The sequence below is a fragment of the Coccinella septempunctata genome, chromosome 2 (assembly GCF_907165205.1).
Source record: "Coccinella septempunctata chromosome 2, icCocSept1.1, whole genome shotgun sequence".
Taxonomy (NCBI): Eukaryota; Metazoa; Arthropoda; class Insecta; order Coleoptera; family Coccinellidae; genus Coccinella; species Coccinella septempunctata.
In genome coordinates, this window is record NC_058190.1 from 36830446 (window position 1) to 36844140 (window position 13695).

Sequence of the window (13695 nt, forward strand, 5' to 3'; positions counted from 1 at the left end):
GGAATGTGGATTTCGCACACTAAGCCTAGTTGCACACACACCGATTTTGGACGGCCGATTTTATATCGGTCGTCCAAATTCCAATAGTGAACCACGTGTGGGAACGGGACCTTGCACATACGCCGACCACTGATCGGTGACGGTAAAATGCCGGTGAGAAACCGTCCAATACCGGCAAAACCGGGATGTAGTGGCGTACGTGACTAAGTACATGTTTGTACAAGCACCGATTGTTTACCATTGAACTCAAGAAGGAGTTCTTTCTTGAGTTCAATGTTTTTTACCGACCATTTCAGTCGACTTTAGTTGGCTGATCGTTTGGACGGTAAAAATCCGGTTAGTGTGCTAGCAACTGCTACCGATAAAATATCGGCCGATTTTATTCCGGGCCGTCCAAAATCGGTGTGTGTGCAACTAGACTAAGGAAATGATGATGCGGATTCCCACCTTCAACTCAAGGAGCTCATACTCAAGTTTCAAGCTCCTTGGCCTCTCCCTACCTAATGTAGACCTACCCTCTTTTCTTTCAGGAGACTGTTTACGAGGAGACCGACATTTTTGCCAGCGAATTCTCCAACAATGAACCTCCTCATTTAAGGACCTTTTCGGTTCAAAAATTAAAATTCAGACATGTCTATTTTCTTGGTCCTATGAACAAGCAGGCAAGAGGTAATAAAAGTTGTTACTCTTTAGAAAACAGAATTTATTTACACAATATGAAAACAAACATGATAACACAGTTCTTAAAGTTAATGAATAAAGAAATGCATTTGTTTAGAAAATACAGATCAATTCTAAATACAAGCAACTGTTTATTATGAATTATTCAATATTTAAATAATTCAACATATGCTAAATTTTGAAATGAAATAACAAATATCTTTTTATAGAGCAAAACAAAAAATATAACACAAAATCAAGTATGAAAGAGAACCTACTTAGAATGAATTGTATGGATAGCTATAAATTAATTATCTGTTATCTTCAATTCAGTTATATAGTCAGAAAAAAATTATATTCAAATCTAGTGACTGCTGATTATTTCATTCACAGAGTGATAAATTCAAGATGATTTCCGTTGAAACCCTCTGATTTTAAACTTCTTGATTTTAACATTACAAATATAATGCAATTTACTCACTACATATGTGTCTATAATTTCAAGAGGAATTTTTTTTGAGAAACAATTTCTTCATTTTCATTCCCTTAATTTTTTCTCCAATTCTATATCTGTTGAAATATAAATATTCCATCAATAAAATCGCTAAGGCAATCGAGAATCCTGTTGTGAAAATAATGATACCAAACGAGAATTCTTTGAATGAAACCCGAATTTCAATTTTCTTTGCAGTTTCAATACATTCAGGCTTGTTGGCATCCCAAAAACGCCTCAGTCGAAACAAGATCCCATCTTCGACTAGTCTCAACATGCTGAAAGAAATTTTCAAATTCAAGGACTTCGGAAATAGCCAGGAATACTACTGACCAATAAGATAGCATTTCCTTGAAAGGCGAGTACTTTGGCAAGTTCGTATGCATTGGTTGAGTACGATACATCTGAATTTCCTCCAAGTCGCAAATATCCTGATTAGAAAATGCGTTCTGTATGATGGGATATGCGGTACTGGTTTCCACGTGAAATGCAAAACCACCTTCTTTTACCAAGGCTAACCCAAGGGACGGTTCATAAAAACCAGTGTCGTTGTTGGCCATCAACTTGTTGACTTTTTTATTGTAAAGTTGGATTGCCACTGGGTCTTTGGTTTGCTGGAAATAATTGATACAAATGTAATTTGTTTAAATACAAGGCTACTGCAGAAATCCCTTTGATTTCAGAAATAATATACATAAGTGTAAAATATAAAGCGTTTTTGTAAAAAAATGTATATGAAATAAATGATCGTAACATCGAAGAAGGCGTCTCATTTTGCCGAATTTCATATTTTTTGGACGGTATAGAATATAAAATTTTCAGTCATTCATAAACACCCCACCACCCCGTATAAATGAAATTTCACGTACCACAAAATAATTTCTATCGATGAGAATATCCTCTATTCCAGCCTCTAAGTTACTATCCAGGAGGTCCTGCAGATTAGTTATAGAGCTGGGTGGATCCAAAAGGATATAAGAAACGATACTTGCCGAATAGAACTGGTATATCAAAATACAGAAAATGAAAACGAAAATAGATAATATTCTCGAACTCAAAGAAAGGGGAAAGCATGTCGCACCTGAAACAAATTCATATTTAAACCAGCAAGATCTAGACCATTCTGAATCTTATTCTAATTAGTCCTTGGTTTCGCTGTATTGAGCTCTTTTCAATCAACATAATATACACGCAACGCGCTTATACAATCCTTATACAGGGGCATAATAGATGCCACAGTGCAACGCAACCTGCTTTAAAATGTAGAACCCTTACTTATATAGGCTGTCGCAGGATTATTGCAGGCTAACTGTTTAGTGGAAGAGTAGTAGGCGTAATAAATTGATTGACGTAAATTTTACTGGTTATATTATGCGAAAAGAGAATTAATATGGCAGTTAAACACTATTGCAATATGTTTTGATAACATAATAAAGAACAACATACGTTATGTATATATTTAATTAGTGTATTAATTTACTGTCATGAATGATTAAGTACCTAATACATTGAAATCTGTGATCAATACCTTGCTGACAAAACGCCCCGATGATAAAAAGTACCAACATGCTCCAACTCGAATCCACTCTAGATTCATGGGAAGAAATGACCGATCCCATTCCAAATGAGATCTTCAGATTGATCAGGATAATTCCCATAAATATCAAAATCAGAATCCAAACTTTGGTATCCAAAGGTCGCAAGAATATATTATAAGAGTCAGCCACTCTTTTGGGTTTTTTGAAAATGAAGGCAGATCTAAAAAGTGAATAGCAAAATCATCATCGGTTTGTTCTTTGAATGAAGATTCTAGGAGGTAAGTGCAAGAAAAATGAAGATAGCAAGAATAAGATATGGCTCAATATCAAAATATCAGAAAAATGAAACTCTAAAAGTGTAAAATACTAAACGAAATATCGTAAAACGAACACTGTATAATTTTGTCCCCTTCCATCTAAATGGTGATATCTACCGAACACTGGTTGTAGTCATTTGGGCATAGAAGTCTAGAGTCGACTTGTTAACAACGATAGCTAATATTGATTCATTTGAGTAAATGGTATCACTTACCTGAGTTTCCAATTTCCATAACTATAATCCACGAAGGGCAAACGATCCTCTTTGAAAAGTAACGGAGAACTTCCAAAGTCTATTAAATTATTTTCTAGTAGACTCACTAGTCCATCGAATTTTCCATTGGCTTGCTTGTAACCCCAAGAATTGGTACGCTGCATGATGATTCTATCGTGATAATATTATGTGATTATGCTTCCTAGTCTGATCTTTTCTTTTTTTTTAGCTGCTAAACTCTATAATAAACTAGTTGAAGCTTGCGTTTTTAATCGGACCATGGTTTTTGCGACAATTAATTTGGTGCTTTATATTATCAATAAAAGTCTTATTTTTGATGCGTTCCCAATACTGAGTTTATTATTGCTACATAATTCAAGGATACAAACAACAGAAGAATGAATTGAACATTGGTCAATTACCAAACACAGTTACCAAATACGCATACTGTGCGCACATTAAATTCACAGAGGCCACTTAAAACGATTCTTGTGAATGAATTTTGAAGAAAATATGCAAATTACATCTCGCACATCTCGAATATCAATGATGATTGAAATTCATTTCAAATTTAAAAAAAAAATGCTAAACTTACGAAAAATTGTAGAAATCCCTGCAATGCCGTATTGTGACGCTCTGAAATCTATGCATCGAATTAATTTGTCTGTTTTTCTCATTCGCCAGATATGCATCCAGGTCATCTACGGGTTTGGGCGTCTGAAAATAGTAAGAAAAATCAATCATCTTCTTACTACAAGCATGAGGATCAAATCTTGTTTGATAAAATTCATAGGTACATACATATATAAATGAACAATTTAACAAAAAAAATAACATAAGAGGACCCAGTTTGTTCGGCACAACAATCCAAAGATAGTTTCTATAAAAAATAGCTTCATAGTAAAGACAACTTAATATTTGAAACCGTTTAATTCAATGAAGAATAAACCCTTTGTGCGAAATTAAGGCACAAAATTTCTGTAACATTTTGTGAATGGAAGGAATATGATCGAGTATAAACAAATTAAATATCATAAACAGAACTTCAGACAACTAAAGGTTCTGCACCATAAGGCATAGTTAATGCTGGCTGGTAACATTCCCTAAATCCATAGTTCTAGAAACAAACTTGAAATTTTCATGTTTCATGATGTAAAACTGCAATAATACGCCAGCGTATAAAAGTTGAAGTTACCGGAAAGCATAAGCCGGCCTTAAAATCTTAAATTTTTATATTTTTCTACTGGTCAGAACCCTACAGGGATATGGTTATAAGTTACCGTCCAGCATAAACAGAATTCAATCGTTAATGTCTCAGATGAAATGTTTTCATCAAAAAGGTGCTCTACTGTACTCTGTATACTTCGGGACCACAAAATTTCGAAAATTCGAATGAAATATCTTGACAAATAGATGATAAAAGATTCAAAAATTGAAGTGAAAATGGAAATATTCACAAAAGGGTGCATGCCTTCCACTTCAAGGCTCTCCACATCAAATTTATAATGAATCTAAACCTCTATACTGATGATAATTTTGGACAACATCAAACATAAACCTCACCACTATGGCAGATTTGAAGGTGAGACCAGTCATATTTCTTCGTCGCCAGTATTTTTCTCTACCAACGGAGATATTGAAACCCATCTCAGGATCGTACGATCCTATTTTACTTATTTTCAGTGATCCTCCGTGTCTGTTGGAAGGGTTATAAATTTCGAATACACATTGCTCAATATCCTCGCTACACTCTGTCACTGACAAAATATCTGCGTTGACGAAAATGCTTGAAGTTTGAAACAAATTTTCGAGTCTTTCGACGTCTTGCACTGTAATTAGCCAGAAGTATTTCTCATAGAAAAATCCTTGCTGGCTTAACTGAAAGTATAAAATGAAATCAAATATTACATATGCAATAATGCAATATTAACTAAAATTTTACTGTTGTTTAAGGGTAGTTACATATCGAGGTATCATCACTTTTCACAATCGATAAAAATCGATACAAATGTTATTAATTTATTTGGATGCTTTCATAGTGCCATTAAGTATTGAACCACTTGTGCTGTGACTAAACCATTACCACCATAAATACTAATTATGAGTTATCTTTATACAAATTGACTACTCAATAACTATAGGTATCTAAATGAATTTACGAAGATTCCAGATTGGTAAGGTATTCTCGAGTAATCCATAAGCGACAGGGGGACAAGGGCGTATTTAAAAAGTTCGTAGCTCGTAGCAAAAGAAAGATTACACCGAAATCCTAAGGCTCCTTGTGAGTGGAGATTAATCTCTAGCATTTTAGATTTGTCAACGGATAATATTGATAATTAAAGTTTTCAATAGTTCAATTTCATATTTTTCAAAATCTTAGTATGCTATTATTTTATCTGCTTCCGTTCATAAGTCTTTTACGGTAAAATGTTGCAATTTCTTTTTTAAACAATACAATCGAATGTTGTCATTCCGTTTTTTTGAACTGAATGTTACAAGAATTGATCATTTCGAGGACGATGCGTTATGTAATGATGGTTGATGAATTCTGATATATGGCGAACCATTTTATTTAAAATTGGTACGAGAGTGGATTTTTGAAATGACAATTATTGGATGGTTTCAATATTCAATGAATTATTTGAGATGACATTTGATTTTCTCCATATTATTCCAACTAAAAACTCAATAGATATATAGATAAATCCCTGACACTGCCCCTTAAAAAAAAAACTGAAAATACTTATATGAGGCTGTTAAAGAAAATATATTCAACGATGATGTAAGATCAAAAGAAAACTTACAACTTCCACGTATTGTCGAGAATTTTCACAATCTCCATCCATGACCAATGCCATTCTCTGATGTAATGCCAAATCTCTTTGAGAAGACAAATCATTCGCCATCTGAACAATTTTTGCACGAAGGGTATTTTCGGAAATTTTCTTGAAAAGTTTCACATTATCTGCAAAAAACATATGAATGTAGTTCTCTCAGTCTGAATGGAGACCGATATATAAAATAAATCATATGTGAGCTAGTACCGGGACCATCTACATGTAAAACTGATATGATTTAAATAAATTTATTCAAAAAAATAACACCATAAGTATCTAAATAAATTCACAGTATATGCAGACCATGGTTTCGACCGGACTTCTTCAGAGCAACTCTCTTTGGAAAATGGCTAAATAAATTAGTAGAGTTTGGAAGTATTGATTACAGTGACTCTAACAAGTTGGAATCACTGTAGTATTGATAATACGATGATAATACCCCAGTTTTCGAAGTGAAAACGGGATAATTCATAAAAAAATGCCGTTTGCCATAAGAAAAAACAAAGCCTGCCCTGGCAAAACGGAACACCCTGTGTGGCTGGAATTTTTTCATTTTGTAGAGATCGTATCGTGGATGAAGAAGAAAAAAATTGGCCCGAGGAGCGCTTGTTGCATGACCCTAAATAACAAAAGAAAAAAATCAATTTCAAAAACGTTATATCCTCTACACTTCTTATCGACTATCCAGGAACGTATCTCATTATTTCTTGAAGAAATTACTTTAAAAAAGTTCTCATTCCTGAACAACCTGAATCGAGAGAAACCAGGATGAAAAGCTCACCTCTATTAGAACTACAACTGAATACTGTTACCATTGATGAATGTTTCATGTCACAAAAGTCCCGAATCAAAGAAGGGTTGAAACCCAAAGCGATTTTGAAGTATAAGATTAAAAGAGCGAATCTCATCATTGCTCGAAAGAAATGATATGAAATAAGTTGAGAGCTGAAACAAAACTATTATAAATTGCTGCAGCATTACATCATTACAGCACTAATTTCGTTTCAATTTCTAATCGTAATTGGGGCATAATTAGTAACGATTGAGAGGGACGATTTTCATTCTAGACATCCATTTTCTTGTCAAAAATCATATGCATGCAGTCATGTATAATTCGGCGATAATTTGGATTCCCAGGGTTTTTCTCATCGAATCACGTAGATTTTCTCCACCTTGTTTTATTAAACAGAAGAGCTAGCTACTAGGCTATCAAATTCGAAATCTAATCATTTTATTTTTGACTGAACGAATATTATACACATTTCATTTTGGATATCGATTGAAATTCATTTTCGTAACAAAAAAAAGTACAGCACAACATTTTTATACAGTAACATAAAATCGATGGTAGAATAAACATTTTTTGATTCAGGAGAATCTATCACTGACATTTTCGTTGATTGGACACTTGAGCAACTTAGGGTTTTTCTACCAACCACTCTTGCGTCTTAACTAAGAGGCGATGGTTTACCAGATTTGATTATGGAAAAAAATTTAAATTAGTTAAATCGAGAAGGTACTCACCTTTTTCATTGAGATCCTTGCTCCTACATGTTTTATGATGGAAATTTGCAAAATGAGTTCAACTTCTTGGTTGCCTGTACCCATGGGAAGGTTCACCAGGCTTGAACTATCATTTCTGTAGCAGAAACCTGTCAAAATAAAAATTTCAATATTGTTCCCGATAACGATGCAGGTTCTGGTATTTTTTCCAGAACCGTGTCATATTACCTTGCCAGGTAGGCTCCTTAATTGCTTAATTAATTATTCCTCAATTGGGTTCCTGAATGAGGTATATATCATACTCTCATCCTGGATGACTTGCCAAGATTGTATGATCCAACCTTGGCAAGATGTAGATAAGCCTGAAGGAATTCGTACACCCGAGTCATCACTAGGGCCGAACAACTCTTCAGGCTTATAAGGTAATGGCTGTTTCACCAGCCATTTTGGGTTTTTTTAGAGTTAAGTGCATGGGCCTGTGGTAGGGGCAGATTCATGTCCCGCGCCCCCCACTTGACCCGCAGAGGAGGCAGAAGTGCTCCTTGATTAATTATTCCACAATTGGGTTCCTGAATGAGGTATATATCATACTCTCATCCTGGATGACTTGCCAAGATTGTATGATCCAACCTTGGCACGCTGTAGATAAGCCTGAAGGAATTCGTACACCCGAGTCATCACTAGGGCGGAACAACTCTTCAGGCTTATAAGGTAATGGCTGTTTCACCAGCCATTTTGGGTTTTTTGAGAGTTAAGTGCATGGGCCTGTGGTAGGGGCAGATTCATGTCCCGCGCCCCCCACTTGACCCGCAGAGGAGGCAGAAGTGCTCCTTGATTAATTATTCCACAATTGGGTTCCTGAATGAGGTATATATCATACTCTCATCCTGGATGACTTGCCAAGATTGTATGATCCAACCTTGGCACGCTGTAGATAAGCCTGAAGGAATTCGTACACCCGAGTCATCACTAGGGCGGAACAACTCTTCAGGCTTATAAGGTAATGGCTGTTTCACCAGCCATTTTGGGTTTTTTGAGAGTTAAGTGCATGGGCCTGTGGTAGGGGCAGATTCATGTCCCGCGCCCCCCACTTGACCCGCAGAGGAGGCAGAAGTGCTCCTTGATTAATTATTCCACAATTGGGTTCCTGAATGAGGTATATATCATACTCTCATCCTGGATGACTTGCCAAGATTGTATGATCCAACCTTGGCACGCTGTAGATAAGCCTGAAGGAATTCGTACACCCGAGTCATCACTAGGGCGGAACAACTCTTCAGGCTTATAAGGTAATGGCTGTTTCACCAGCCATTTTGGGTTTTTTGAGAGTTAAGTGCATGGGCCTGTGGTAGGGGCAGATTCATGTCCCGCGCCTCCCACTTGACCCGCAGAGGAGGCAGAAGTGCTCCTTGATTAATTATTCCACAATTGGGTTCCTGAATGAGGTATATATCATACTCTCATCCTGGATGACTTGCCAAGATTGTATGATCCAACCTTGGCACGCTGTAGATAAGCCTGAAGGAATTCGTACACCCGAGTCATCACTAGGGCGGAACAACTCTTCAGGCTTATAAGGTAATGGCTGTTTCACCAGCCATTTTGGGTTTTTTGAGAGTTAAGTGCATGGGCCTGTGGTAGGGGCAGATTCATGTCCCGCGCCTCCCACTTGACCCGCAGAGGAGGCAGAAGTGCTCCTTGATTAATTATTCCACAATTGGGTTCCTGAATGAGGTATATACCATACTCTCATCCTGGATGACTTGCCAAGATTGTATGATCCAACCTTGGCACGCTGTAGATAAGCCTGAAGGAATTCGTACACCCGAGTCATCACTAGGGCGGAACAACTCTTCAGGCTTATAAGGTAATGGCTGTTTCACCAGCCATTTTGGGTTTTTTGAGAGTTAAGTGCATGGGCCTGTGGTAGGGGCAGATTCATGTCCCGCGCCTCCCACTTGACCCGCAGAGGAGGCAGAAGTGCTCCTTGATTAATTATTCCACAATTGGGTTCCTGAATGAGGTATATACCATACTCTCATCCTGGATGACTTGCCAAGATTGTATGATCCAACCTTGGCACGCTGTAGATAAGCCTGAAGGAATTCGTACACCCGAGTCATCACTAGGGCGGAACAACTCTTCAGGCTTATAAGGTAATGGCTGTTTCACCAGCCATTTTGGGTTTTTTGAGAGTTAAGTGCATGGGCCTGTGGTAGGGGCAGATTCATGTCCCGCGCCCCCCACTTGACCCGCAGAGGAGGCAGAAGTGCTCCTTGATTAATTATTCCACAATTGGGTTCCTGAATGAGGTATATACCATACTCTCATCCTGGATGACTTGCCAAGATTGTATGATCCAACCTTGGCACGATGTAGATAAGCCTGAAGGAATTCGTACACCCGAGTCATCACTAGGGCCGAACAACTCTTCAGGCTTATAAGGTAATGGCTGTTTCACCAGCCATTTTGGGTTTTTTTAGAGTTAAGTGCATGGGCCTGTGGTAGGGGCAGATTCATGTCCCGCGCCCCCCACTTGACCCGCAGAGGAGGCAGAAGTGCTCCTTGATTAATTATTCCACAATTGGGTTCCTGAATGAGGTATATATCATACTCTCATCCTGGATGACTTGCCAAGATTGTATGATCCAACCTTGGCACGCTGTAGATAAGCCTGAAGGAATTCGTACACCCGAGTCATCACTAGGGCGGAACAACTCTTCAGGCTTATAAGGTAATGGCTGTTTCACCAGCCATTTTGGGTTTTTTGAGAGTTAAGTGCATGGGCCTGTGGTAGGGGCAGATTCATGTCCCGCGCCCCCCACTTGACCCGCAGAGGAGGCAGAAGTGCTCCTTGATTAATTATTCCACAATTGGGTTCCTGAATGAGGTATATATCATACTCTCATCCTGGATGACTTGCCAAGATTGTATGATCCAACCTTGGCACGCTGTAGATAAGCCTGAAGGAATTCGTACACCCGAGTCATCACTAGGGCGGAACAACTCTTCAGGCTTATAAGGTAATGGCTGTTTCACCAGCCATTTTGGGTTTTTTGAGAGTTAAGTGCATGGGCCTGTGGTAGGGGCAGATTCATGTCCCGCGCCCCCCACTTGACCCGCAGAGGAGGCAGAAGTGCTCCTTGATTAATTATTCCACAATTGGGTTCCTGAATGAGGTATATACCATACTCTCATCCTGGATGACTTGCCAAGATTGTATGATCCAACCTTGGCACGATGTAGATAAGCCTGAAGGAATTCGTACACCCGAGTCATCACTAGGGCCGAACAACTCTTCAGGCTTATAAGGTAATGGCTGTTTCACCAGCCATTTTGGGTTTTTTTAGAGTTAAGTGCATGGGCCTGTGGTAGGGGCAGATTCATGTCCCGCGCCCCCCACTTGACCCGCAGAGGAGGCAGAAGTGCTCCTTGATTAATTATTCCACAATTGGGTTCCTGAATGAGGTATATATCATACTCTCATCCTGGATGACTTGCCAAGATTGTATGATCCAACCTTGGCACGCTGTAGATAAGCCTGAAGGAATTCGTACACCCGAGTCATCACTAGGGCGGAACAACTCTTCAGGCTTATAAGGTAATGGCTGTTTCACCAGCCATTTTGGGTTTTTTGAGAGTTAAGTGCATGGGCCTGTGGTAGGGGCAGATTCATGTCCCGCGCCCCCCACTTGACCCGCAGAGGAGGCAGAAGTGCTCCTTGATTAATTATTCCACAATTGGGTTCCTGAATGAGGTATATATCATACTCTCATCCTGGATGACTTGCCAAGATTGTATGATCCAACCTTGGCACGCTGTAGATAAGCCTGAAGGAATTCGTACACCCGAGTCATCACTAGGGCGGAACAACTCTTCAGGCTTATAAGGTAATGGCTGTTTCACCAGCCATTTTGGGTTTTTTGAGAGTTAAGTGCATGGGCCTGTGGTAGGGGCAGATTCATGTCCCGCGCCTCCCACTTGACCCGCAGAGGAGGCAGAAGTGCTCCTTGATTAATTATTCCACAATTGGGTTCCTGAATGAGGTATATACCATACTCTCATCCTGGATGACTTGCCAAGATTGTATGATCCAACCTTGGCACGCTGTAGATAAGCCTGAAGGAATTCGTACACCCGAGTCATCACTAGGGCGGAACAACTCTTCAGGCTTATAAGGTAATGGCTGTTTCACCAGCCATTTTGGGTTTTTTGAGAGTTAAGTGCATGGGCCTGTGGTAGGGGCAGATTCATGTCCCGCGCCCCCCACTTGACCCGCAGAGGAGGCAGAAGTGCTCCTTGATTAATTATTCCACAATTGGGTTCCTGAATGAGGTATATACCATACTCTCATCCTGGATGACTTGCCAAGATTGTATGATCCAACCTTGGCACGATGTAGATAAGCCTGAAGGAATTCGTACACCCGAGTCATCACAAGGGCCGAACAACTCTTCAGGCTTATAACGTAATGGCTGTTTCACCAGCCATTTTGGGTTTTTTGAGAGTTAAGTGCATGGGCCTTTGTCTGTGGTAGGGGCAGGTTCATTTCCCGCGCCCCCCACTTGACCCGCAGAGGAGGCAGAAGTGCTTCCACAAGTCCATATCTTTGAAGGATTTGTGCCCTTTTCAATGACACGGAAGGTGACCCTTCCGAAACCATAATAGGGCATCATGTCCAAGGACTTCAGCCCATGCATGGAGCTATCGTCGATATAGAATGTCCATATACGGCCCGGCCCCGAAACCTGCTGCTCCAGGACCACCCAATTAGACGTAGACAGGTTTGCGTTCATGAAGCGCAGACCTGCCAACACCTCACTCGGAGAAGGACGTTCACGAGAAGGGGGGTCAGGGATATACGCTATGCAAATTTGAGGCTTGGGCAGCTCTTCCCCCTGAACTGCACGAAGACTGGCTCCAACCCATGGATTGAGATGCGATACGCACTTGGTGAGCCAAGAAACGGTAACCTCATCCGCGCATTTTATAAGTAGCCATCCTGGTTTGTAAGTACAGCCTAGGAAGCGAATCTGGGTCCCCACTTCTTGTTTGCAGCAGAAGGTTTGTCTGAGGATGGCAGTCTTCAGCATATCGAGTTGATTGGTGGTCATCATGGTTTGGGGATTCGATGCGATCACGCCTACTTCTATTCCCCCGACCTGCTTTTTAGCACTTCCCCCAAGTGAGCTATGATCTTGGCGCAGCCTGGCTGCAATTTTCGGGAGGTGTAAAGACATCTCTTTGGCTTGGAGAACAATCGCTACAGCCGTTTCATGGTCGGTTCCACACTGCACTAAACGTTTAACGCGTTTCCTACATGCTCCCGACAGGCGTTTACGAGGGGGAAGCAGATGACGTTTCTCCAACTCCTTTGAAACACCGACAGTCGTAGTCTCAATTTTACTTTCCTCTGGGGCGGTTCCGGATTTCTCCTCCGTCCCCAATTCTCGGTTAAAAGTATCAGATTCGGGTATAGTCCCAGCCTCTGTACTATCCTCTTTCGAGGGTGCAGCCGGGACTGGATCCTCCCCAGTCTCGACTGGATTAGTAATTGGTTTTTCAGTTGGGGTATCCATTTATGTTCCCACGAGAGGGGAAGAACTAAGAGTCCACCAGGGCAGTGCTCCCGTACCCTGGTAAGCCTAGTGAAACCGGAGGGCGGCAGGTGTCCGGAGTTCGCCTATTAGGGGCTCATCTTAACCCAATGAGTCACTACAAGAGCAAGTTCGTCGGCATAGGATGTTCCACCTTGAACTTGGGGTTTTTACTGAGGTTGTCTCCTCTCGATCCGGCCGATTAAGGCAAGATCCCCCACAACACAGGGTTGCATGGTTTGTCAACTGCCGTTAGTCAGTGACTATCCGACAGTCGGCATCGTTAGTCCTGTGCAGGCCCTTAGCCACGACACTACAGCTGGGCAGGAGAAGTTGGTCCGCGGTGGGATTTTAGAAGGCTGCCAATAGTGTTTTAAAACTACGAGCCGACGTATAGTCCCACAGACCCCAGCTTCATCTGTAATCATCAGCTTGGGGACCTCTCCTATCCGCCACCTGGAGACGCGCCGGGTTGGTACTTCACCCCAAATTTGCCCGGTTACTCTTGTAACTGTTTATTTTATTGAAAAAAGTG

General features: G+C 40.3%; 2 protein-coding genes across 4 annotated transcripts; both read right to left on the minus strand.

Moving 5' to 3' along the window:
- Positions 1–893: 893 nt before the first annotated feature.
- On the minus strand, positions 894–8947 carry LOC123308617 (ionotropic receptor 75a-like). Of its 3 annotated transcripts, XM_044891357.1 has the most exons (10): positions 7792–8947; positions 7585–7712; positions 6028–6188; positions 4787–5101; positions 3819–3940; positions 3224–3394; positions 2682–2911; positions 2023–2234; positions 1487–1767; positions 901–1431 (listed from the first exon to the last, which is right to left on the minus strand). In XM_044891357.1, the coding sequence occupies exons 3-10, from the start codon at positions 6127–6129 to the stop codon at positions 1161–1163; spliced, it is 1704 nt and encodes a 567-aa protein (XP_044747292.1). In that variant the 5' UTR covers positions 6130–6188; positions 7585–7712; positions 7792–8947; the 3' UTR covers positions 901–1160. The 3 variants fall into 3 exon arrangements, with proteins under 3 accessions (XP_044747293.1, XP_044747291.1, XP_044747292.1); XM_044891356.1 differs by lacking the exons at positions 7585–7712; positions 7792–8947 and adding an exon at positions 6842–6980 and having other exon boundaries at positions 897–1431; XM_044891358.1 differs by lacking the exons at positions 4787–5101; positions 7585–7712; positions 7792–8947 and adding an exon at positions 6842–6980 and having other exon boundaries at positions 894–1431.
- A 1762-nt stretch (positions 8948–10709) lies between these two features.
- Positions 10710–13658, minus strand: LOC123308619. Its single transcript, XM_044891363.1, has 2 exons — positions 12134–13658; positions 10710–11838 (listed from the first exon to the last, which is right to left on the minus strand). The coding sequence occupies exons 1-2, from the start codon at positions 13140–13142 to the stop codon at positions 11783–11785; spliced, it is 1065 nt and encodes a 354-aa protein (XP_044747298.1). The 5' UTR covers positions 13143–13658; the 3' UTR covers positions 10710–11782.
- Between the last annotated feature and the right edge of the window lie 37 nt (positions 13659–13695).

Bases quoted from the DNA above. Each gene is read 5' to 3' on its own strand.
- LOC123308617 (XM_044891356.1), bottom strand. From the start codon at position 6,971: ATGATGAGATTCGCTCTTTTAATCTTATACTTCAAAATCGCTTTGGGT. The intron at 2,912-3,223 runs GTAAGTGATACC...TTCACTTTTTAG, and splicing joins TATGGAAATTGGAAACTCAG to ATCTGCCTTCATTTTCAAAA. The intron at 1,768-2,022 runs GTACGTGAAATT...AATTATTTCCAG, and splicing joins TCGATAGAAATTATTTTGTG to CAAACCAAAGACCCAGTGGC.
- LOC123308619 (XM_044891363.1), bottom strand. From the start codon at position 13,142: ATGGATACCCCAACTGAAAAACCAATTACTAATCCAGTCGAGACTGGG. The intron at 11,839-12,133 runs GTCAAGTGGGGG...CCTCCTCTGCGG, and splicing joins CACTTCTGCCTCCTCTGCGG to GTCAAGTGGGGGGCGCGGGA.